This window comes from Sceloporus undulatus, chromosome 6 (genome assembly GCF_019175285.1).
Source record: "Sceloporus undulatus isolate JIND9_A2432 ecotype Alabama chromosome 6, SceUnd_v1.1, whole genome shotgun sequence".
NCBI lineage: Eukaryota > Metazoa > Chordata > Lepidosauria > Squamata > Phrynosomatidae > Sceloporus > Sceloporus undulatus.
This window is the reverse complement of record NC_056527.1, coordinates 109326183-109350070: the sequence shown is the minus strand read 5'-3', so window position 1 is coordinate 109350070 and position 23888 is coordinate 109326183. Positions and strand designations below refer to the sequence as shown.

General features: G+C 44.0%; 1 protein-coding gene across 1 annotated transcript in view; it reads right to left on the bottom strand.

Annotated features, from left to right (window-relative positions):
* TGFB1I1 (transforming growth factor beta 1 induced transcript 1) overlaps positions 1-19338 on the bottom strand; it is a 29645-nt gene extending 10307 nt beyond the window's left edge. Inside the window, exons 1-4 of the mRNA XM_042477004.1 lie at positions 19210-19338; positions 6634-6776; positions 3974-4053; positions 2280-2422 (exon numbers count right to left, since the gene is read on the bottom strand). Of these exons, the coding sequence (XP_042332938.1) occupies positions 2280-2422; positions 3974-4053; positions 6634-6776; positions 19210-19222 (379 nt within the window). The 5' untranslated portion in view covers positions 19223-19338. The remainder of the gene's footprint in view (positions 1-2279; positions 2423-3973; positions 4054-6633; positions 6777-19209) is intronic.
* Positions 19339-23888: the final 4550 nt, after the last annotated feature.

Below are 23888 nucleotides of genomic sequence, written 5' to 3'. Positions count from 1 at the left end.
ACCCATTTTATAATACTCCAAATTAATGGCCTAATGGTAGGGCTGCCCCCCCTTGAGGAAACCAACCAGTTTATAGTAAATACCCCTCAATTTATTGTGTTCCCTGTACTCTGTGCTATAGGTCTACCCTCTGTTTGGAAACAGCAGCTTTGCATGCTCCCATGGGCCTTTGCTATTTCCTGCAATAGAGCATGTTGTCATAAACGGCATTTCTTTACTGGTCCTTCATTTCTAAAATTAGACATTCTTTGCTCAAGCCTGCTTGGAAGTTGCGTCCGGTGACTTGCATGAGGTTGCCAGCCCACAACCTGGAAAACCTGCTTCTGCTCTTAAGAGGTTTGAATGGGAAAGGTGTAGCTGATGTGCTTCCACATCCATTCTTCTACTGTCCCCTCTGCGTGCAGACAGGGCTAGACCTACCATAAGCCACTGGGGGGCAAGTAGCCTAGGCAGCACATGCTGGAAGACAGGACTGACAACCCCTTGGCTTCTCCTCCTGAATATGGAGGCCATTCCCTTCTGCTCGAGGTCAGAGGTGTGCATGTCATGCGACCTGTTTGGCTACATTAATCTGGTTTGCTGCTTTCAGATTTGGTAGAAGATGCTGCGTACTCTCCATCTGTCCCGATTAGGCAGTTTCTCTCTCATCTGAAGGACCACAAGGGGTCCACCACTGATAGAATAAGGAAGGTACAATCTACAGTTCTGTCTCTGGTGCCAAAATAGCTCTGGGCAGTCCAGGACAAAGGTACTAAGAATATCTCAGGCAAGTAAGAAAGAAAGATATGCAAAATCAAAGGAGTGGTGCCACAAATACCAAGCAGGAAGCAAGATCCTCAAAGCTATTTTTTAGTCCCAACTGATAAGCAGCCAGCCTCAGGATGACCTCTACAATCTCCAAGGCCCAGAACATGCAATTGAATGGTTTAAATCAGCAGTGGACCCCTTCTGGCCCTTCAGAGATTGGTGAACTGCAACTCCCATCAATCCCTGCAACCATGGCCAGTGGTGAGTGATGGTGGGATCTGCAGGAACATCTGCAGGAACACAAGTTGCCAGAAAACTCTAAAAACTATGAACGAAGACAAACATTGCCTATGGTTCCCAAACATTTGAAACTGAAATGAAACCACTGCGAGCAATATTGTGGTACAAGTTATTGTTGCTGCTGAACCACCTTTTCCCCAAGACTGAAACTCAAGGCATACTACAAATATAAATGATTACAATATACAGTTGGCCCTCCACATTTGTGCTTTGACTTTTGCAGATTTGATTATTTGTGGTTCTCCAGCGTAATTCTGCCAGAAGTTGACCATAGAGTTGTGCTGGAGAACCTAGAAATTCCTAGAGAAAACACTTCTCTAGGCATTTGTGGGTCCACTAAGAGTGATTCTATGATCAACTTCTGGCAGATGGTGATCACAGAGTTGCACTGGAGGATCTGGAGATTCCTAGAGAAGTGTTCTTTGAGGTAAAACGAATAGTGTTTTTTTTTAATTTGCAGTTATTCCATGTTCACAGGAGTCCTTCACGCTTAACACCACAGCGAATGTGGAGGGACCACTGTAGTTAAAAACATAATAAAAATCAACATTAAAATAGATTCAAATATTGGGGAAGCAGTTTCCAGGAACGTTGAAAAACACAAAAACAGCTTCACTGATGGATCACAGCAAACCATTCCTCACCTCCCTCCAAGAAAATCCCACATGGTGAAAGCAACAAGCCATCCCTTGTACATTCCTGGCATGGGACACTCGAGTGATACATTGAGTGTAGCCACCTGAAAAAAGGAGACAGGATGCCTGTAGCATGAAAAATTGTGTGGAAGATGAATTTCAGCCAATGTAGCCAGGTGTGTGTGACATTCATCCACAGCGTCACCACGAGTTGGGGCTGAGTTGAGGGCAGTTAACAACTACAGTTTCTCATGCAAGCTACACCAGATGAAATTCCCACTTCTGCACAACTGTTAGAAGTACAAGGGTTCTGTCCTCTTTTTCACGTAATATAGTGTCCACACACACACAGAGGTTTTGTTTCAAGCATTGCTGTGCCATTACAAATATAGGTGAGTGCATAAAGGAATAGTTGCTTCTGTTACCAGGTTTGAATTTTGGTATCTCTCTTTGTGAAAGTCAACTCCCAATGAGCACCATTTACATCTGCGTTGAGTCCCAGCTTGGAGGTGGAGGAGAAGGCAGGGTATAAATAAACCAACACAACACAATACAATATGCTCTCCCTTCCCCAATGCCCTGCCACTTTCCCTGTACCTGTGATGTTGAACTGGGTCGCATTGAGTTCTTGAAGGAGCCGGTCCAATTCACAAAGCCCAGCTCCAAGCACCCCGCTGGAGGAGGAGAAAGGTGGAGGCCCACCTTCCTTGGGCTTGGGTGAACGTGGCTTGCAGACGGTGCTGGGAGATGAAAGTGAGAGAGAAAGATGAGGTCATAAGAGGGATGTGTAGAGAAGCCTAGCTGAATTTAGCACACGGAGTGAGAGCATAGTACTCTTGCCACACCCCAAGGAGATGGATGCGGCACCAGTCAGCTCCACAGAGGATGAGAAAAGGGGCTGCAAACAGGCAGCAGAGGGGTGGTAGCTATTTATAGGATCCCTCGGCTTAATGGAAGTTTTGGAACAAGGCCAGTGGAGCTGGGCACAGCTCCCAGAGAGGCCAAACGCCTTCGTATAGTCTTTCTTGCCCCTGCTCCTTCTCTCCATCCTTCTGACATTTGTGTCCCTCCCAAACAAAAGTTAAAAGGTGTGGCTCCCTCCAGGTCATGCCTAGTTCAAAGTGTCTGTGTTTTCAGTATTTGTCTATGGCTGCATCTGCATGGCAGGAATAATCCAGTCTGACACCACTTTAACTGCCCCCACACAATGCTATGGAATTCCAGGAAGTTTAGTTTGTTATGGCACCAGAGCTCTCTGGCAGAGAAGGCTAAATGTTCCACAAAACAACAATTCCAAGAATTCCATAGCATGGAGTCATGCATGGAGTACGGATGCAGCCCAAGAGGAGACATCTTCAAGGACCCCTATTCTCGATTTCAGGCCTATGCCCTCCTTGATTGAGTCAATCCATCTGGCATGTTGTCTTCCTCTCTTTCTACTACCCTCTTTCCTAAAATTATTGTCTTTTCTAATTAATCATGCCTTCTCATGATGTGGCCAAAGTATGACAGCCTTAATTTGATAATCTTGGCTTCAAAGGACATTTCAGGCTTGATCTGTTCTAGGATCCATTTGTTTGTCTTCTTGGCCATCCATGGTATTCTCAGCATTCTTCTCCAGCCTCAACTTACACACACATACCTTTGGCAGTTTACAGACCATCCCTTTGGGGCGGCTTGTACCTGCCCCTTTCCCTGCCGGATTGGGGCCTCAGCTGCCACAGTGGCAGCCTCTGAGGCCCCAATCCACCACTTTCCAGACTGCAGGGAAGCAGCAAAAGGCTGCTTCCCCGCGGCCTGGAAAGGGGTGTCCTTGGGGCTTCATGACCCAAGGACACCTGACGGCAGGGGGACAAAAAGAAAGGGGCTGCTTGGCCCTTTTCTGCTTTGCGTCGCTGGCGCAGTCGTCTAAAGGCTACGCCCAGCTACGCAAAGCTGAAAGGAGCTCCTTTTCAGAGCTCCTTCCAGCACCGCAGAAAGGGCGCCCTAGACACCCTCGTGTGGTGCCAGCATGTCACTTCCGCGCCGTTCCGTTTGGAGGTGGCACGGTCGTGACGTCCCAATGGTGGCGCCCATGTAGAATGGGCGCCACCATTTTGTACATGCTTGGCATGTACTAGGGCTAGGGCGTCCAGAAGGGACGCCCTTTCATAAGCCTAGTACGTGCCAAGCACGTACTTTTTGGCGGTCTAGAAACCACCATAGTTACACCCCTGCCCACAAAAGAACACTTCCTGCATAACATATATATTATACCCACCCACCCACACATACCAATGCCCCTCTTTTACCTGTACAGGTGTTCTTTGTCACTTCCACCCTGTAGGGTAGATACTGGAAGAGAGTCAACAGGCATGGTGGTGGTTCCAACCTGAGACAAAAGAAATGGGAGGTATAGATCTGAATAGACTAGAAAGCTGGGCCAAAGCTAACAAAATGAAGTTCAACACAGAGAAATGTAAGGTACTGCACTTAGGGAAGAAAAATGAAATGCACAGATATATGATGGGGACACCTGGCTGAATGAAACTACATGTGAAAGGGATCTGGGAGTCCAAGTAGACCACAAGTTGAACATGAGTCAACAGTGCGATGCGGCAGCTAAAAAGGCCAATGCAATTTTAGGCTGCATCAATAAAAGTATAGTGTCTAGATCAAGAGAAGTAATAGTGCCACTGTATTCTGCTCTGGTCAGGCCCCACCTGGAATATTGTGTCCAGTTCTGGGCACCACAATTCAAAAAGGACATTGAGAAACTGGAGCGTGTCCAAAGGAGGATGACTAAAATGGTGAAAGGTCTGGAAACCTTGCCCTATGAGGAACGACTCAGGGAGCTGGGGATGTTTAGCCTGGAGAAAAGAAGGTTAAGAGGTGATATGATAGCCCTGTTTAACTATTTGAAAGGATGTCATATTGAGGAGGGAGCAAGCTTGTTTTCTTCTGCTCCAGAGAACAGGACCTGGAAGAATGGATGCAAACTCCAGGAAAAGAGATTCCACCACAACATTAGGAAGAACTTCCTGACAGGGCTGTTCGACAGTGGAACGCACTCCCTCAGAGTGTAGTGGAGTCTCCTTCCTTGGAAGTCTTTAAGCAGAGGCTGGATGGCCATCTGTCGGGGATGCTTTGATTGGATTTCCTGCATGGCAGGGGGTTGGACTGGATGGCCCGTGCGGTCTATGATTCTATGATTCTATAGGTAAAACAGTTTGTATCACACTGTACTGGAGAAACAGGTATTTGCTGGAACATTCATGGTCTAAGCAACAAACACACACATGAACTGTGAACAACCTAGAATGGCAGACGCTCTACAAATACACCTTTTTTTTTGTTGAGTATTGGAAGCACTGTGGAAAAGAGGATTGCTACATCTGGTGTGAAAGTTCATCCCAGGCTACTGCCACACTGCAGAATTAATATAGCTTGACACCACTTTAACTGTCATGGCCCCATCCTATGGAATCCTAGGAGTTGTGTTTGTTGTGGCACCAGAGCTCACTGACAGAAAGGGATAAATATCTCACAAAACTACAAGTCCCAGAATTCCATAGCATTGTGCCATAACAGTCAAAGTAGGGTCATTCTGCATTAATTCTGCAGTGTAGATGCAACCCCACAGTTCCCTCATGTAAAGATCAACAAGTTTACCTCTTGTTAAAAGAAAACTGAAAAAATTATTTGATCCAAGTCAAATGAAGTATGTGTATGTACCATGGGAAGTGAAACCACTTTCAACTTCTCAGGTTGAAAGGACGTTGCTGTTTTTAGTGTGACTATGTGAATAATCTCACTCATGCAGTACGGGTTTGTTGTTCACCCAATGGAATCACGTCTCTGTGCATCTCTGCTAATTGTGTTGCTCACACATGCCAAGACTCGAATAAAGATAGAGTCGAAGACATGGATGTATCTGAAACACGTTCAAGGCAGGCAGAGTTTCATCCCGGTTTATCCCAGGTCAATTCATTTTAGTTATTCACACAACCGAGAATGCGAATCTTTTAGAAAAACTAGGGGGGAAAACTGAGATCGATCATCCTGGGTTAAGTGAGGGTTTTGGCAGCTGCATCCAAAACTTAATCGGATGCATTCAAAATGCATGCGAACAACAAAGGTTCAACACAAATTATTTTTTTAAAAAAATTGATTTTCTTTCATTAAGGCACAACATACATTTAATAAATGTACATCCAGGGTTTTGTTTTTTTAAATGAAAAGGGAAACAGCCCATTTGAATTGACAGGGAGGTGAGGAAAGTGATGTCAGAATAGTTTAACAGTGTTTGATTCACTGGTCCTTATGTCTGTGAAATGAGTTCTGAAAACAAAGGAAAGCCAGCCTGAGTCAAGGGAAAACACACAGAGAGAATCAAGATTTGCATGTGTATGTGTAGATACCTTCAAAGAGACAGCAACTGTGGCTCCCTATCCTTTTATAGATACCTTTTATCTATCCTTAACCTCACAGGATGATTTAAGAAACAGAAATCCTTGTGTAAGAGTCTCTGACATGAAAGATAAGCCCCTTTAACCTACACTTAGTATCATCGTGCACCACAATGTTCTACTAAATTGGGATTAACTCGTATCATACTGAGATTACAGTTATCACTTTCCCCCACAAATCAAGGCTGAGTTTCCTCAACAGATGACAAGCTTATAGAAATGAAGAGGCCACTTTTTGTCATTTAATCTTCATGCCTAGAAAAGTTTAACCTGTCAATCGCTGCCTGTTATTCGATCATTATATGGACAGAGGCTCTGCTTTCAAAGGCACAACCATCTTTGTTCCCGAACCAGTGATGACATCTGTCAACTTTTCCCTTTGTTCCTACAATCCCTTTCACCACCGTTTTAACATGCCATGACTGGTGCTCTTACTAGAGGGAGGAAGCCACTCACTGAGAAATCCAGTTCTCTCAAAGGTTGTCTCTCAACCCAGTGCTTACCTGCTGCTGAGGGTTGTAAGGTGGAGGAGCTGGCTTGGATTCTGGGTTCTTGTCTTGGTTCAAGGCTCCGCCAGAATCTGTCAGAAGAACTGGCCGTTTGGAGATATGGGAGGTCGTTGTCTCCAGATCGGCCAGCAGAGCATCTGGTATGGAAAGAAGTAAGAAAACATGACTGGAGAGTTTCACAGAAAACACTGAGGAAATAGCTAGGGAGAATATAACACATCTAATACACTCTATTACAACATCATCCCAAAGGAATTAAAACAAGACTCCATTATAGGCAAAATTAGCCATAATATAATGTAAATAACCACAATGTAGTGATACTAACAAACACATAATGCAAAATGCCATGGAAAACTATATATTCAAATAGTTATATGGATGGAGTAAAGCAAAGTATAGACACACAGTATAAGTCAGCAACACTGAAAACCGGGAAGACCTTAATCTCTACTGTGAACAGTACATCGTGGAGATGAGTAAATGTCCCTGTAGCAGAATATGCACCGAGGTCAAAATCCTTCAACAAATAAGTCCACTGGAAAGAAGTAGGACAGGTGAAGTAGAAGGCTTTCATGGCCGGCATCCATCGTTTTTTTGTGGGGTTTTCGGGCTATGTGGCCATGTTCTAGAAGATTTTCTTCCTGACCTTTCGCCAGCATCTGTGGCTGGCATCTTCAGAGAATGCTTTGCCTGGAAAAAGTTGGGTCTATATATACTGTGTGAGCCTGGAAATGCAGGAGTGATTTATATGTGTATTGTTCTGTGCTGATGGCTGTCCTCAGGCTGGGAGGCTAATGCAAAAGAGGATTAGTGTATGCTAATTGAAATTATCCGGATGTTTACAGGGATGCCATTGAAATACATAAACATCTGGATAATTTCAACCGGAAAGAAGAAACCCTTAAAGTGAACAAAATTTGGCTACCAGTCCTGAGGAATAGCAAAATAAGGACTCAGCAAATGCAAATAGGAAACCACCCAGAGTCAAGGGCTTTCCCAGCAGATAATGATCACCAATTAGCAGACACTAATCCTCTTTTGCATTAGCCTCCCAGCCTGAGGACAGCCATCAGCACAGAACAATACACATGCAAATCACTCCTGCATTCCCAGGCTCACACAGTGTATATATATATATATGTGTGTGTGTGTGTGTGTGTGTGTGTGTGTGTGTATACACACACACTCACACACCCTTTTCCAGGCAAGCATTCACTGAAGATGCCAGCCACAGATGCTGGCGAAATGTCAGGAAGAAAATTTTCTAGAACATGGCCACATAGCCTGAAAAACCCACAAAAAAACAAAGTAGGACAGGCTTAGAATGGGATTAATGGTGGGAGATTGTAAGAAGGGGGACAGGCGTGAAAAACATTGCCACCACAACATTTCACAGATAAAAACCAGGACACATGTGGCCAAGCTACAGTGTTTGAGATAGTAAAAGTTATTAAGGAGGAAGGCCACACAAGCCTGCAACAGTTTGCTTTTGTCAAAATGCAGGAGGAGGAGCGAGATCCCACACACATCTCTCCTCTTCCTTCTGCTGAGTTAATTGCAAACTACCTTTGCACCTTAAAGGACTAAGTTTGCAGCAATTGAAATATGCTAGAGGACAAAGGGGGGCAGTAGGAGGTGAGGAGAGAAACTGGGACTTTTAAAAATCAGCTGAAAAAGTGGGACAACAGCAGACTGACTGGGGCAGTCCCTGTCAAATGGGGAACAATAGGAAGGTATGCCTATATTTCTATTCACACAGACTGATATTCTGTGCATGATATACACCAGTAGAAATGAGCTGAATACACAGTCTGTTCAGCACCTTTTTGTTACGTTTCCCAGGTAAGCAAACAAGGTCAGGATAGCTTAACATGTCATCTGAACCTGGAGTTAGAGCTTGGAAAGTTATTATTTAAAAGCAGTGTATTCAGTTACTCATTACAATTTTTTGAAAGTTCTGTAATGTTACCATACCTTCCAACTATCCCAGGATGGCCCCAAAGCAAGCTGATACCTAGCTTTTAATTTATCATCTTAAAAACATGTTGAATTATTTTATACTGAAAACACAGCATAATTTAACATTCTTTTAATAGATGCCATGCTGATATATTATTATTTGTGCCCAATTTGCATCCTGTATCACACTAAATCTGTTCTTGCAACAGTGCAATATCTTCTTTGCATAAGCTATGGAGAAGAAATGCCTCACCGTTGCTCTTTGCTCCACTTTAAAATAAAAACCTGGATAGATGTGCACTGCTATGCACAATAAGGAGAATGCACAGCTCCTGGATAATATGGTGTTTTTTTAATTGACGAAATGGATATTGCTGTATATTTGTTCACAAAATTCTTGCAATCCCATTTTACACAGTATTAATATTATTCTTCCTCAAAGATCTACAACATTTTCCTTGGTACAAAGTGGCTGCATACTTCTGGGGGTTGTAGTCGAAAAAAAATCCTAAAAAGTAATTCTTTCAAACTCTACCAAAATCTTGGCCTCATTTTCTCAGAACTCCCAGATCTTATAATCTAACACCAGTCAGAGCAGAGCAAATACTATATTTCTAATGTTAAGGAAAGGAAGGGTGATGAGAATCAGTAAGAGAATACATAGCCAAATGTGCAAATATGAAGACCAAGTGGGAGACACAGAGAGTCAAAACTACCTGCAAAAAGGAGATTAGAGAGCTCATCGAATGAGGGGATGGACATACAGAGAAGAGTCAGTGTTGGCATTGATATATTATTTAAAGCAGAGTTTAGAAACATTACTTTTCTGGATTGCAACTGCTTTTTCAGGATGGTTCTGGGAGTTTTTGTCCAAATAAGTTACTATTCCAAATTCTGATTCAAAGGCAAGGTGATGATATTCTGCACACGTCCAGAGCCTCTCTTGATACCTCCTAGGTTCAAGAGTTTCCTAGCGTTTAGAACAAGTTCTTGGGCTAAGAAATCTGACCTCAGAATTAACTCTGCACAGCTATACACGTGTGCTAGTTGTCTGCCTCTCTCAGCCACTGCCTGCAGAAAGAAAGATTTACTTAAACTTTCCATTCCTCCCGCAGGCAAACATGCATTCCCTTCCACACAATCCCTCTTTTGTACATTCCCTCTTTTCCCACCCAGACTGACTTCTACAGAGGGCTTTTTGAGTTCCCCAAATCCAACAGTTCTGTAAGCATCAGATCATAGCAGGCATTTAGGACAACCAATCTGTTAATCATTCTAGCCTCAGCCAGTTTATCCCAAGATGCCAGGAAAGGGGTTGTATGTTTAAGAAGAAGAAGAAAAAGAAGAAGAAGATACTAGCACAATTCCCATGTGTTCTCAAAGCCAGCTACTGGCTACAGCCGTAAAATATTAAAGATATTGAGACAGTACTCCTAATGTTTGAAAGAGCCTAAAATTAGCATTGCTCCACCCGATATGCTCCAGATGTGTTAAACATCCCTATCCAGCAAAATGATTGAGAGCACAATTAAAACACATCTGGAGTGTGTCAATTTCAACACGCCTGCCCCAAAATAGATACTTTCCAAGCTGATCCTTTAAGAATAAACCCATTAATGTAATATTTCTGCAGGATATTCCTACCTGATTTTTTAAGTTTCCTAGACAAACTGCACACTATACAATTTGGGAAACAATGCTTCCAAGTTCTTATGATGCTTCTTTTCTTTTTAAGTGTTGGGTACATGTTATTAAACCTTACAATAAACCTGTGAGGCCGGTTATACCCTCTAATGTTTCACAGACTGAAACTCTGACACATGTGGCCAAGTGACATTAGAATGTGGTCAAGATGGCAAAAGATATTAATAAGGAAGAGCATGCAATCCAGGAAAGGCTGCAGCCATTTGCTTTTGCCTGCATCTACTGGGAAGGGCAAAGATCCCTACTTTCCTCCCTGCTAAATTTAAAACAGTACAAACTACTTTTGCATTTTGAACTTAGTTTGCAGCAACTGAAGTATGTTGAAGACAAAAGGGGAAAGTGGGAGAAGGAGAGAGAAACTGGGACATTTTAAAAGCAGCTGAAAAAGTGGAATGTCAGACTACCCCTGCCAAATTGGAACTGTTGGGAGTGTATGGTTCAGCAAATATTATATACATCTTGCAGAAGAAAGTGGTGGAAAGGAAAAGCCCATGAATAGTGTCTTGCTATATGAAGCACTGTAACACCATACGTTAAGCTCTGGCTATTACAAGAAGCCGCCTTGGGTCCCATTTTGGGAGAAAGGCAGGATAAAAAAAAAAGAATACCCATAACCCCTCGGTTAACCAATTTTTGCTGCGGAGGCATTAAATGAAGGTTGAGTGAGACCTAAATGGCCTACTGTCAAGTCCCAGTGGCATAGATATTATTGTTATGCCTTTGTGGTTGGTTGCTGAAGGACCGACAGCTCCCCGCGCAGAAAGACATAGTGCGGTCTGAGGCAAAGTTGGCTGGACTGACAGCAAAATAACAATAATAATAATAACAACCTTTATTTGTATTCCGCTTTTTCACAAAGGAATCAAAGCGGATTCCAACAGTATAAATAAAACATCAAACAATTAAAAATTACAATTTAAAAACCCCAAAACCCCAACCCTCCCCCCCCCAGTCATAAAAACAGTGATCAACCCATAAAAAGAGATTAAACTTCAAAAATTTCAAACTGTCCAATAGGAATACACTGAAATTTTGGGCAGATTAGTGCAAGAAATGAGTCTTCCTCTAGAAGAGGGAGGGATGGGGGCGATAGTATCAGTCAATTTTGGTATCGGTATCAATAGAGGTATCAACAGAGGGGGGAGGCAAGTCTAATGGATCTAATGGATCTAACCTAGTCTGGAAAGGCCTTATTTCAGAACTGGGGATGGGACTGTGCCCTGTGCCACCACACCTGAAGGGTAGTTTATGAGCTGCCAGGGAAGTTTGTGTGGCATTCCTGCACACTAGAAACACTGCCACTGTTGTTCTCTAGCATCTGCCGCCTGAGATGCCTCCCTCACTCTGACTCACAAAAGGGCCAGTCCTACTCAAGAGGACTGTTGTATTCTGTCCTGGGATGGCCAGTTGTTGCCTTCTTGTTTGTGACATTCAGTCTAGCTAGAATAGGGCTTCTGGGAGTTTAAGTCCAAAACACCTGGAAAACGGAATCACTAGTCTAGCATTTTGAGAAAGTCTTGGCCATTAAATCTACCTTGGGCAACTGACACACTCTCAACCTTGGAGGAAAGCAATTGCAAACCTCCTCTGAACAAATCTTGCCAAGAAAAGCCCGTCATAGGTTTGTCTTAGAGTTGCCATAAGTCGGAAACAACTTGAAGGCACACAATAATAACAACAACAGCAAAGCAACAGAGATACATAACAACAATTCTTACACAAATCCACAGAACTAGTGACCTTTCAGGAATTCATGGTATGGTTATTAGAGCCATAGTTACTACAACATATACTGGGCTTTTGGCATCTGCTGGGGTTTGGTTCCAGGACACCCTATGGATACCAAAATCTATGGATGTTCAAGTCCCATTAAATGTTCTCTCTCTCTCTCCCTCTCTCAATGGATAGTTAAATGATGTCCCTTATATAAAATGACAAAATCAAGGTTTGTTTTTTTGGAATTTTTATATTTTTAAAATATTTTCAAGCTGTGGAACCCATGATAAAAATTATGTGGATACTTGAATCCATGGATAAAAGATCTGTGGATAGAGAGGGCCAACCATATTATATTTGACAAAGACCTTTGCATTGTAGGAATATGGAAGCCCAAAAGGCCACAAGGGATAAAAAAAAACAACATTTGTCATCACACACCCAGTGATACACAGCTCAGGTTAATACCGCCACCACCCCCGCCAAATATCCACGGCAGCCTTTTGCCATCCTATTTTTCAATTTCATTTGATTTAGCTTGTAAGTTCTATCTAAGGCAAGGAATGTGCCACTTCCAAGTCTGTGCAGACTCTACCAAACACTCTGTGGATGCTACAGAATAAACATTAGCAGCAGCTTAGCCTAAAACAACAAATTAGTACATGTTAATATTGAAAGCTTTATAAAACTACTTTTTTGGACCCCAGCTACATGGCCAAAGGAGAAACAGATTCTGGAAGCTGTAGCCCAAAAAATGTAACTTTTCCTTGCTCTGGACACCAGGCCAGAACAAAATGCATTGCTGTGGGCCAAATTGTTTTTAAAAACCCCCAAAACATTTCTCTTTCGAAATAAAGTTCACATATGCAGCCCAAATGCATTTCAGACACAAAACCCACACACTCCCCCACAGATCCTTTACAGCATTTTGGTTATTTGGCATTAGTGTCAGCTCCCTAAACTGAGACTGGTTTCCATAGATCCATTCTAGTCTAGGCCTGTGTGGATTCCCAATTCCAGGTAGCTGGCATTCTGTTTCAACCACAAAGTCACAATTATAATAAATCCCTCCCAAAGAGACACTCTCACATTTTTGGGACTGTTCAATAGTCAAAGAAAAGCAGCTCTGTAGAAGACCAGATTGACTTGGCTCTTAATGCTAAATAAACCTCAATAATTCATTGATCCCTGATCCAGTAGATTTCTAGTCCTTTTTCACATCTACAGTTGATCTCCACTCTGCACATCAAATATTTCAGCCTCACATCCACAGTTTTCTTTCCATGCCTATTTGAATTCAGACACATAAATCCTTTCCAAACCCATCAGAAATTTTCTAGGGATAAGAGTCCTTTGATCTGCTCTGCAATCGAGAGGATCATCTGTTAGGATCTAGTATTGCCTTCACCTCCTTCCTCATCCAGTAATCTCCCTCATTTGAACAGAAGCATTCTCATTGTACTCCAGTGATTCCCAAACTTTGGTCCTCCAGATATTTTGAATTTTAGCTTCCAGAATTCCTGACTGTTGGGGAAGCTGGCTTTTTGGAATTGAAGTCCAAAACATCTGGAGGGCCAAAGTATGGGAACCACTGTCGTACACACATCCATCACCATTTTGTTGTTTGCTATTGTGTGCCTTCAAGTAGTTTCCCACTTATGGGGACCCTATGGTAGGATTTCTTGGCAAGATTTGTTCAGATAAGGTTTGCCATTGCCTTCACCTGAGGCTGAGAGCATGATATGACCTACTGGTCCCCAAACCCAGACCTTGCCACACAGTACTCTTGCACCCCTTGTCAAAACACCCCTTTCCTGTCCCTTTCTCCACTCTATTCATTTCCCCAATAAGGTTGTGTGGATAGACAGCTGGATTAATCCTCCCCTCCATAGGTCATCCTAGGCCAAAAGAAGAGGAGGGGGTGTCCAGAGAAGAGAAGAATTTGAAGACCCTAATGAGACAGATTGAATGTTTAACTGTTATTCCAGCTGCTTGCTGAGATGGATACGCTTAGAAAAGGCAGAGGGAAGAATCAAAGGGATTGAGGAAGGAGAGGGTGGGGGAGCATTTCTCTCGCTCTTTCTTTCCTCTCCTTCCCTCCACCACTTTCTGGCTGATGTCACAGGGTAGAAATGTGTCTAAGGCTGAGAAGGAAACCACAGAGGGAGAGAGACAGGAATGTAACATACAAGAGGGGAGGATAAGAGACATGGAGATGGCGCAGGGATATGGGAGAGGGAAAGAGAGAGGTGACACCCAGCCTTATAACCTCCCTAAGAGCATGACACTTCAACGCCAATGGGCAAACTGGGGGATTGGGAACAAAGGGCACACAAGATCACCCAGCTTCATCCTAATCCTTCATTGATCCAGCAGGCACTTCAGTGCTTAGAGCTGAATATAAGAAACAAATGCACACCAAGGAGCATGCGGCACAATCCCCCTCTTCCACGGTCCCTACTGATTACAATTAACATTTCATTTATTGCATTTTAGTTCTGCTGCCTTCTCTTGCTTGAGGCCAAAGTCTGCTCCCTCTGCACAATCATCTTGTAAACCACACTAGGATGAGAGACAATTACTAGCCCAAAGCCCCCCTTTAGGAACGACTGAAGCTGGCTTGGTGGATTGGGCTCTATCTGGGTGAAATGTGTCTGCCTCCTACTTCCCAGCAGAATGGTACATAAAATCAGAACTGCATAACCTCCAGTGTTTTACAAATGAAAACTGAAATATGTGTAGTCAAGATGATAAAATATATTAATGAAGAACACACAAGCTAGGAGACGTTGCAGCAGTGCAGCAGTTTGCTTTTGCCAGAGCCTATTGGGAAGGGCAAGACTCCACACCTTCCTCTCTCCGCCTGAAGTTAAATGAGACCAAACTACTTTTGCAGCACCTGAAGTAAGCTGAGGAGGAAATAGGAAGTGGAACATTTTAAAGGCAGCTGAAGAACTGGAATGGCAGAGGATCAGTCAGAACTGTTGTAGTTGGAAGGTACATATCTTTGCAACCTAATGTCCTCATTTGAGACATCTCTGCTTTCCCAAGGCATGCTTATAACAGATAAAACACCACTTCCACCCACAAACATGCAAGAAAATAAAAGGCCTGAAAAGGGGAGAGGTTTCCACCTTCCTTTTCAGCACTCTTTTAAATTAATTAATTTATTTATTTCTACCCCACCAAATTGTAAGATATACACTCTAGGCAGCTCAATTTACAATAAAATCTGTTGAACAATGTAAAAAGTATAACATTAAGACAATAAAACTTAAAGCAACACATAAAACAATCTAAATATTCTAAGTTAGTCCCTACCACCCCAATACAAACAAAATTTAAAGACTTGTCCTTGCCTTCCTGATCCTGGTGCACTCCAGAGACACTGCAATACAACTCCCATCACCTCCATCTGAAATGCTCCTATCCTACCTGGGGAGGATGGGAGTTATAGGCCAACACTCACTCAGCCCAACACATCTGGAGGACTTGGAATAGGTGGCAAACTTTAATCTGTGAAGGATACACCCTGTGATCAACTCCAGCTGTTACCAATTTTTTCTTGTAGTTGTTGTAATGTGCCTTCAAGACAAATCTTGAGTTATAGTGACCCTATCCTAGGATTTTCCAGGCAATATTTTTTTCAGGCTGAGAGAGATACTGACTTGACCAGGGTTGCCCCAGTGGGTTTCCATGGCTGAGCAAGGATTTGAACCTGGAGTCCTAGTCCAGCACTCAAACCACTACACCACTCTTTTGCAGCACCTTTGAGACAAACTGAAAGAAATCGGTAGCATTAGGTATGGAGTCTATGAAAGGCATGGAGTCTATGAAAGCTCATGGTATTGTCTTCTTTCTTTCATTTAGTCTCAAAGGTGCTACAAGATCCCTTTGCACACTGGATTTTCCATCCCAACATCTATGCCTTTGAGCTCAGTTAAACATTTGAGCATGAAATACATGCCAGAAGCAGAGATGTGGTAGAACAGTCATCTCTGTCCCATAAAAAGAAGGTGCCATATCTTGAACATAAACTCTTTGGGAACCAACATTCCTAGGTATGATATATAGTTGGCCCTCCACATTTGGGCCTTTGACTTTTGTGGATCTGATTATTTGCCGTGTTGATTAAGTGTTCGCTCTAGGAATCACTAGATCTATCTAGCACCACCAGAAGCTGACCATAGAATTGTGCTGGAGAACCTAAAAGTTCCTAAAGAAACCATTTCTCTAGGCATCTGTAGGTCATCCAGCATGATTCTGTAATCAACCTCTGGCAGATGATGACCACAGAATTGCACTGGAGGACTTGGAGATTCCTAGAGAGGTGTTCTTTGAAGTAAAAAAAACAGTGTCTTTTAATTTGCAGTTTTTCCACATTCATAGAGGGTCCTTCACCCCCTAAGCCCAGCAAATGTGGAGAGACCACTGGATTAGGTTTTCTCTAGGATGGGCTGGAGTGGAGGGGAGATTGGGAAAGAAGATGGCCAATATGGAGCAGGGCTGTTGTTGTTATTGTTGTTGACAATCCTGGTTCTCTAAAGTGTATGGGGAGGGATTAGGTTAAAGAGAACTGGTGTTGGTTCATCCAGTTCCCACATTTGTCTTGGGGTTCATGTTCTCTGCAGAACTGAATGAGAGATTAATGGGGTTAATAGAAAGTCGCCCCAAGTTCTTGCTTTCCTCTGTGCTTTGAAGCTGGCAAAAAGGGAGGGGCATAGGTACAGATGAACTAGGACCAGGGTGACCAGATGTCCTCCTTTTCCAGGACATGTCCACCATTTCAACCTTCTGTCCAGGAAGAATTCCAAAATGTCCTCCATTCTGAGCAGGACTTAGAAGCCTATTGAGTAACACCAGGTTGGATGTTCCTTTTTAAGCAATGCATCTACTTGGCAGCCTGTCCTCACTGCAAATAGGGGGATAGGAAAGATCCTGCTAAAGTTCTTTTTTCCTAGGAGCAGCAACAAACAAGACTCGCACCCAGAGCCAGGGGCATGTTTGCGTCTCAGATGGAAAAAGGACAGCCAACGTGTTAGGCAATGGGCTGCTTGAGGACACAATGCAAGTGTTGAAAGGGATCATTATATTTCAGCATAATGGACAAACTAAAGAAATAATTTAAGTTATTTAAGTGTGCCACTTCTATGCAAACCCAGCACTTAGCGCCCAGAGCTTGATGATGCCACCACCATCTCCCTCCCTAGTTTTGGCTTGGGAACCTGGCACAAGGCTAGACGGGATATGTTAACATTTTCATTTGGAAAGTTTTGAAATGGTTTTAATATGTGAGCCGCCTTGGGTCCCTTTCTGGGAGAAAGGCGGCACAGAAATGCAATGCAATGCAGTGCAACGCAATGCAACACAATGCAATTTTCCTGCCTGTTTTGAGGCAGCTGGAGATGCGTGTCTGTAGGCAGCTGTGCCCCCTTGAGAGGCTCAAATAGGGGTCTGGGACAGGGGTCCAAGACTGCAAAGCCCCCCTAAGTCTTCTCCTTCCTCTGCTTCAAGGCCTGAGAGAGCCACCACAGAGCCATGCCTCAAAACCACAGGAATACGCTGAGAAATACATTCCTTTTGGCTCCGGATGGGAAGGGCCAAGGAAATGAGTCTCTGGGTTCCTCCATTCCTCTCACACCAGCAAAAAAGGACATAGCAAGGCCTGAGGAGAGAAGAAGAAGCGGGAAAGAAGGCCCAGGCCAAGGACCCCGGGGGGCCAAGAAGGAAGGCGTAACGTGTGAATGCCTTTCCATGTCTTGCTCCAGACTCTGCTTTTCTTCGCCCATTCCCCAAGAAAGTGTCCAGAGGAAGAAAGAACAGAAAGTGGGGTGGATGAAAAGAAAGAGTCTGGAGCAAGACACGCAAAGGTGTTCACACACTGCTTTCTTTTCTCCTTCCCCCCATTTGTTGCTTGTCTACCTACTCTTCCTGAGGCGTGTTTGAAAAGTAAAGGCTGCCCCACAAGTGCTTTGCAAAGCCGCTTTTCCTACTACACTCCAGCTGAGGGGGGTTTCCATTGTTTAAGTAGCCAAGCTGGGCTTTGGGTTCAGGTCTCTTGTGGAAAGGAAGAACGCGCTGGGGGACTTCGGGCAAAGAAGGAAGAGCTGAAGGAAGTTAATGCAGTATATATACCCACATATTACACACACACACACACACACAAATATATAGATATATATGCACACACAAACATATACACACGTATATACACATGTACAAACATATATACACACACACACATATATATATACACATATACATATATACACATGCACACACATTTATATACACACATATACAAAAACATATATATGCACATACATACACACACAGACATACCCATATATATATATATACAGTATATATATATATATATACACACACACACACAAATATATACATATATACTCACACACATATACAAACATACAGACACACACACATTTATATATGATTCTTATATACTGTATATATATACACACACACACACACTACATACACAGTAATGTGTGGTCCGTGTGTGTGTGTGTGTGTGTGTGTGTGTGTGTGTGTGTGTGTCGGCCATGAAAACCTTGAGTGACCCTGGGCAAGTCACACTCTCTCAGCCTCAGAGGATGGCAACCTCCCCCCCCCCCGAAGGAAACTTGCCAAGAAAACCCCATGAAAGGGTTTCGACCTAAGGGCTTGAAGGCACCCCCCAAAAGAGCCAGGGCCCATATCTCCCTGCCTCCCACCCAGGCTGGCCTAAAAGGAGTTTTCGAACCCAGCGCCGCAACAGGGAGAAAGTAAGGCGTGGGCAAAAGAAAGGAAGGAAGAAAAAGGAGGAGAAGAGCAGAAAGTCCTGCAGGGAAGAGGGCAAGATGAACGAAGGAGAGAATTGGAAAAGCAAAGGGAAAGAAGAGACAGAGAGGAAGGGGATGATGGTGTCTGCGGTGGAAAAGGAGGGATCCACTCGCTGAGGATCTGGAAAGAAGGGATCGAGAATGGAAAAGAAAGAAACCGAAGCTTTGCCAAGGAGAGATCAAAGAGAGGAGGGGAGGAAGGGAATGCAGAAAGGAGGAGAGGAAAGGAGGGATGGGGAAGAACAAGAAGAAGAAGGAGAAGAGGAGGAGGAGGAGGAGGTGGGTGTGGAGCAAGGACTGAGCCGGGGAGGGCTGCCCGGGTCTTCTCCTCCGTCCTCCTTACCCAGATCGTCCATCCCGGGCTGGAGCAGCAGGGTCCCAACGCCCCGCCGGAGAAGGACCCAGGGCCTCCGCCCCGCTGACGACGACGCCGCCGCCGCCGCCTGGCCTCGCCTTCCTGGCTCTGCCGCCCTCCTCCTCCTCCTCCTCCTCCTCCTCCTCCCGCTCTTCTCTGGCTTCTCCGCCGCCGCCGCTGCCTCGAAGGGTGACCATTTAAGGCAAAGGGGATCCCAGCCTCCGCAGGAAGAAGAAGAAGGAGGAGGATGCCCAGCCTGCAGCCCTCCTGGCTTGAGCACTGGCTTTTTGCCCCGAGGGTCTCTTTCCCTCGCCTCCTGCAAGACTCCCCTAGGCTTGGCTGGAGGAGAGCCCAAAGGCCATCCATCCCAACCCTCTTCTCCCCACCCAGGACCAGGGCCTCTTTCCCTCTCCTCCTAGGACCCCAGGCCCTCCCAGGTCGGAGGATCCTAGACTTGGAGGAGATCCATTTCAACCCCATTCAGCCATGCAGGAACTCTCAATCAAAGCACACACAGACCCCCCCCCCGACAACTGGCCCTCCAGCCTCTGTGTAAAGACTCCCAAGAAGGAGACTATGCCATCCCTCTCCAAAGGAGCCTGTCTCACTGTCCAGTAACTCAGACCACCAGGAAGCTCCTCCTGGGATTGGTTTTGGACCCTCATAGATATCCAGATCCATGGATGCTCAAGTCCCATTAAATACAATGGTGTAGTAGTGAAACAGTGTCCCTTATTTAAAATAGCAGAATCAAAATTTGCTTCTTGGAATGTGTATCTTTGGGGAATATTTTCAAGCCATGGATGGTTGCATCTATGGAGATGGAGGGCCGACTGTGCATCCAAAAGAGGATGAATCTTTTTGGTCCTCTTTTGAAGTCATATGGGCTAGAATGGTGCTTGTCAGCCTGTCTGATGTGGGGAAGGCAAGCTTTTCTCTCTCTCACTGGGCCAGGGACTAGCCCCATGTTCATGCCCATTGGGTGCAATTGTTTCTTTCCTGGAAAGGGTGACTGGCAGCCAATGGTTCAGGGTTGGGCACCACCAGACACTTTGAGTAGCATTGGGCTAGAACTGGACCCTCAGAGCTGCAAGGGAGGAGGTCAGGGAAGGAAGGGAGCTGGGGAAAGGAAGCAGGGCCTAGGGAAGGGGGAGAGTGCAGGAGGACATTCCCAGGGATTGATCGGTCTTGCTGGCCATGGGGAATTGCTCAAAGTGCCCCAAATACTAGAAAATGTCTTCTTAATAGTAAGGCCAGACTGGCATCTCTAGGGGCCAAGTGAAGTTTGTGCAGAGCCTGCCACAGAATTGTGATTTTGAACACCATCAAGAAAAGCAGGAGGTGATGTTAGGAGAAAACTGTCCCATGTACACTTTGGGTCCTCCTTTTTAAATACAAAAGAACTTCCTTCTGCGTAAACATGCATAGAACTGCACCATAAAATTGCCATTTGGATTCTGAGATGCAAGAACATGTAACAGCTACAATTGTGCAAAATTCACACCCTCTCCTTCATCTGCGAGGGCCTAAATACCCTAAATACACCAGATCCTGTCTGATCTTGGAAGCTAAGCAGGGTCAGTCCTGGTTAGTACTTAGAGGGGAGACCACCGATGAATATATAGTGCTGTGTGTGTGTTAACTGCCTTCACGTTGGCCTTGACTTATGGCAGCCCTATGGATGACACATCTCCTGGATAGCCCTATTCAGGCCTTGCAGTTTCAGGGCTGTCCATCAGGAATGTGGGCTTCCTTTTTTCCTGCTGCCTTCTACCTTGCCTAGCATTATTCTTTTCTAGTGAGTCATGCCTTCATTCAGCGAGGATATTCAGTGAAGTACCTTTGCACTTCAGGATCTCCTCTAGTTCTTTCATTGTGCTCCTCCAAGTCCTAGTCTTCTGATTTCTTGACTTCAGCCTTCATTCTGATTAGTAACTGACCCAAGGTATGGAAAACCTTGAACTACATATTTCTGTATTTTCATCATCTAGGTAAAGGTATTCCCCAATGACAAGGTTGTTAAGTCGGGTGTGACCATAGGAGGTGGTGTTCATCCTTGCAATCAACAGAGTCAGTGTCTTAACCACTTGAGAGACCACATCCCTATTTTTATCATCTACTCTAAAGTTATGTGAATCATCTGTGCTCATTGTTTTTGTTTTCTGAATGTTCAGCATTAAATCTGTCATGGCACTTTCATCCCTGACTTTTGTCAGTAATTGTTTCAGGTCTTGGCTATTTTCTGCTACTAGTATGGTGTCATCTGCATATCTTCCTTTTGCTCTTTCCTCAAATCTGCTGCTGTAGTAGGCTTTATTTCAGAGGGAGGAACTGGTAAAACCACATCTGAAGTATTCCTTGCCTAAGAAAACCCTATGAAATTCATGGGGTCCGCATACATAGACAGGTGACTTGAAGGCACATACACACACACAAGTGGTGATATGTTCCCCTTTGCTGACTCTGATATCATTTGTCTGTGCTGATGAAACCCAGCAACCTTCAGGTGCCAAAGGAGGGAAACAGAGATACAGCTAAGGTCACAAGATCTTTGGACAGAAATGACCTTTGGCTAAGATGCAGCTGGGATTCAGGAAACGGGAGGAAGAAAGAGAGAACTTAATCTTCTAAATGAATGAGATTATTTTATTTGAGAGGGCATTTATAGGAGAAAGGAGAAACAGGATATACATGGCACAGGCCTAAAATGTTGGGGAAAGGGACACGAGAGAATGTTGAGATATAACACAGTTGGCCCTTCATATCCAGTTTCTTTATCCACAGCTTCAAGCATCTACACCTTGAAAATATTATAGAACATATATATAAATATTCTAAAAAGCAAACCTTGATTTTGCCATTTTATATAAGGGGTATCATTTTATGATGCTATTGTATTTAATGGGACTTGAACATGCATCAATTTTGGTATCCAGGGGGTCCTGGAACTAACCCCAGTAGATACCAAGGGCCCACTGTACCTATAAATATTCCCACTAATGGCATGTTTCCACAGTGGGGGGATTGGGTGCTCCTGTGAGGCATGAGGTTATGATGATGGCAGCAGCGTTGCTTGTAGGATTTCAGGCTTTTGCTGAGGAGCCAGACTAAATGTGCCAGATATTGAGCAGCAGCAGTAGTAGAGTGTGACACTAGTGGAGGATCTCAGAGACAACGGCAGTGGCACGATAGCTAAAAAACCTGCTAGTACTGCTAAGGAGGAGGTATGATAAACTCCTTTTGAATATCTTTTACCACAAAAAACCTAGGATGCAACAATCCAAAATGAGGACCTTGATCTGAAAGAATTTATTCCTGATGTTTGCCTGCATATATATCCCACATACTTCCATGCTACCACCCTCTGAACATGCCAGCCACAGATAACTAAGAATGGTTTCCACTTGGCAAGGTTGTTAGGCAAGGCTATATTTTACCACCCTGTCTATTTGATTTACATGCTGAATTTATCATACATAAAGCAGGATTAGACTCGGAAGAAGGAGGCATGAACATTGGAGGAAGGGTTATCAAAGATATGTAGATGACACCATGCAACCAGGAGAAAATAGTAAAGGCTTAAAACAATTATTGAAGAAAGTCAAGGAAGAAAATGTAAAGGCAAGTTTATAGTTGACCATTAAGAAAACAAAAATGACTACGTATAGATTATTTGTTGTTGTTGTGTGCCTTCAAGTTGTTTCCAATTTGTGGCAACCCTAAGGCAAACCTATCCTGGGGTTTTCTTGGCAAGATTTGTTCAGATGTTTGCCATTGCTTTCCCTTGAGGCTGAGAGCATGTGACTTGTAAGGTCACCCAGTGAGTTTAATGATTTCAGCTTCCAAAACTCCTCACTATTTGCAATGCTGATTCGAGTAGACAGTCCAACCCCGTCTGGAAGACCACTCAATTCTCACCCCTGCTTTACAGCATTGTATAAACTTTAAGTATAATTTGTGTAAAAGGGACTGCCACTGACTACCTCAAACTGAACTTTGGAACTGGAGACTATTGTTGTGTTTGTTGAAAAAGCTCTAGCTGTAACCGTCAAATTTAGGACCTTCTGAATTTTCTAGAATACTAGAAACTACAAAACTACTTTGTAAAGGCTTTGGCATGACGTGACACTAGATCTCATGAAAATAACAGCTAGATAATGGATCTGGCATTGCCACAGATGTGAGCCAACTCCAACTTCCCAAGACTGTATCTGAATTTCTTGTATAAAAAAACCAACACCCCCCCCCCCCCGCCCAAAAAAAGCACAGGTCCAGTGTCAAATTGCTCAATCTGGATTGCTTCTGCACCCAATTTGTGGAGTGAACGTGAACTGTGATAAGTCGAATTGGCACCATTTGTGCTGCTTTTTGCCTCTCTGCTTTTCAGAACAGCTGGTCATTCAGAAACTAAGCAGGAGTGACAGTTTTGTTGGCAGAAGTAAAGTGATAGGAAATGCTTCTCACATGCTCAGGAATTGGAGTAAGACCGGGAAGTGACCAGTGGTGGGACAGAGTTGTTACACAACTCCAGAACTATCCATCTATTCTTTTTTCAAGCATCCCAGGGGGGAAAGAACAGAACTGGATATTGCAAACCTTCTCTGAGCAGTAAAGGCACACTGAGCAGTGGTTAACCATCGGTCAGTTTTTGACACCCAGTAAATACC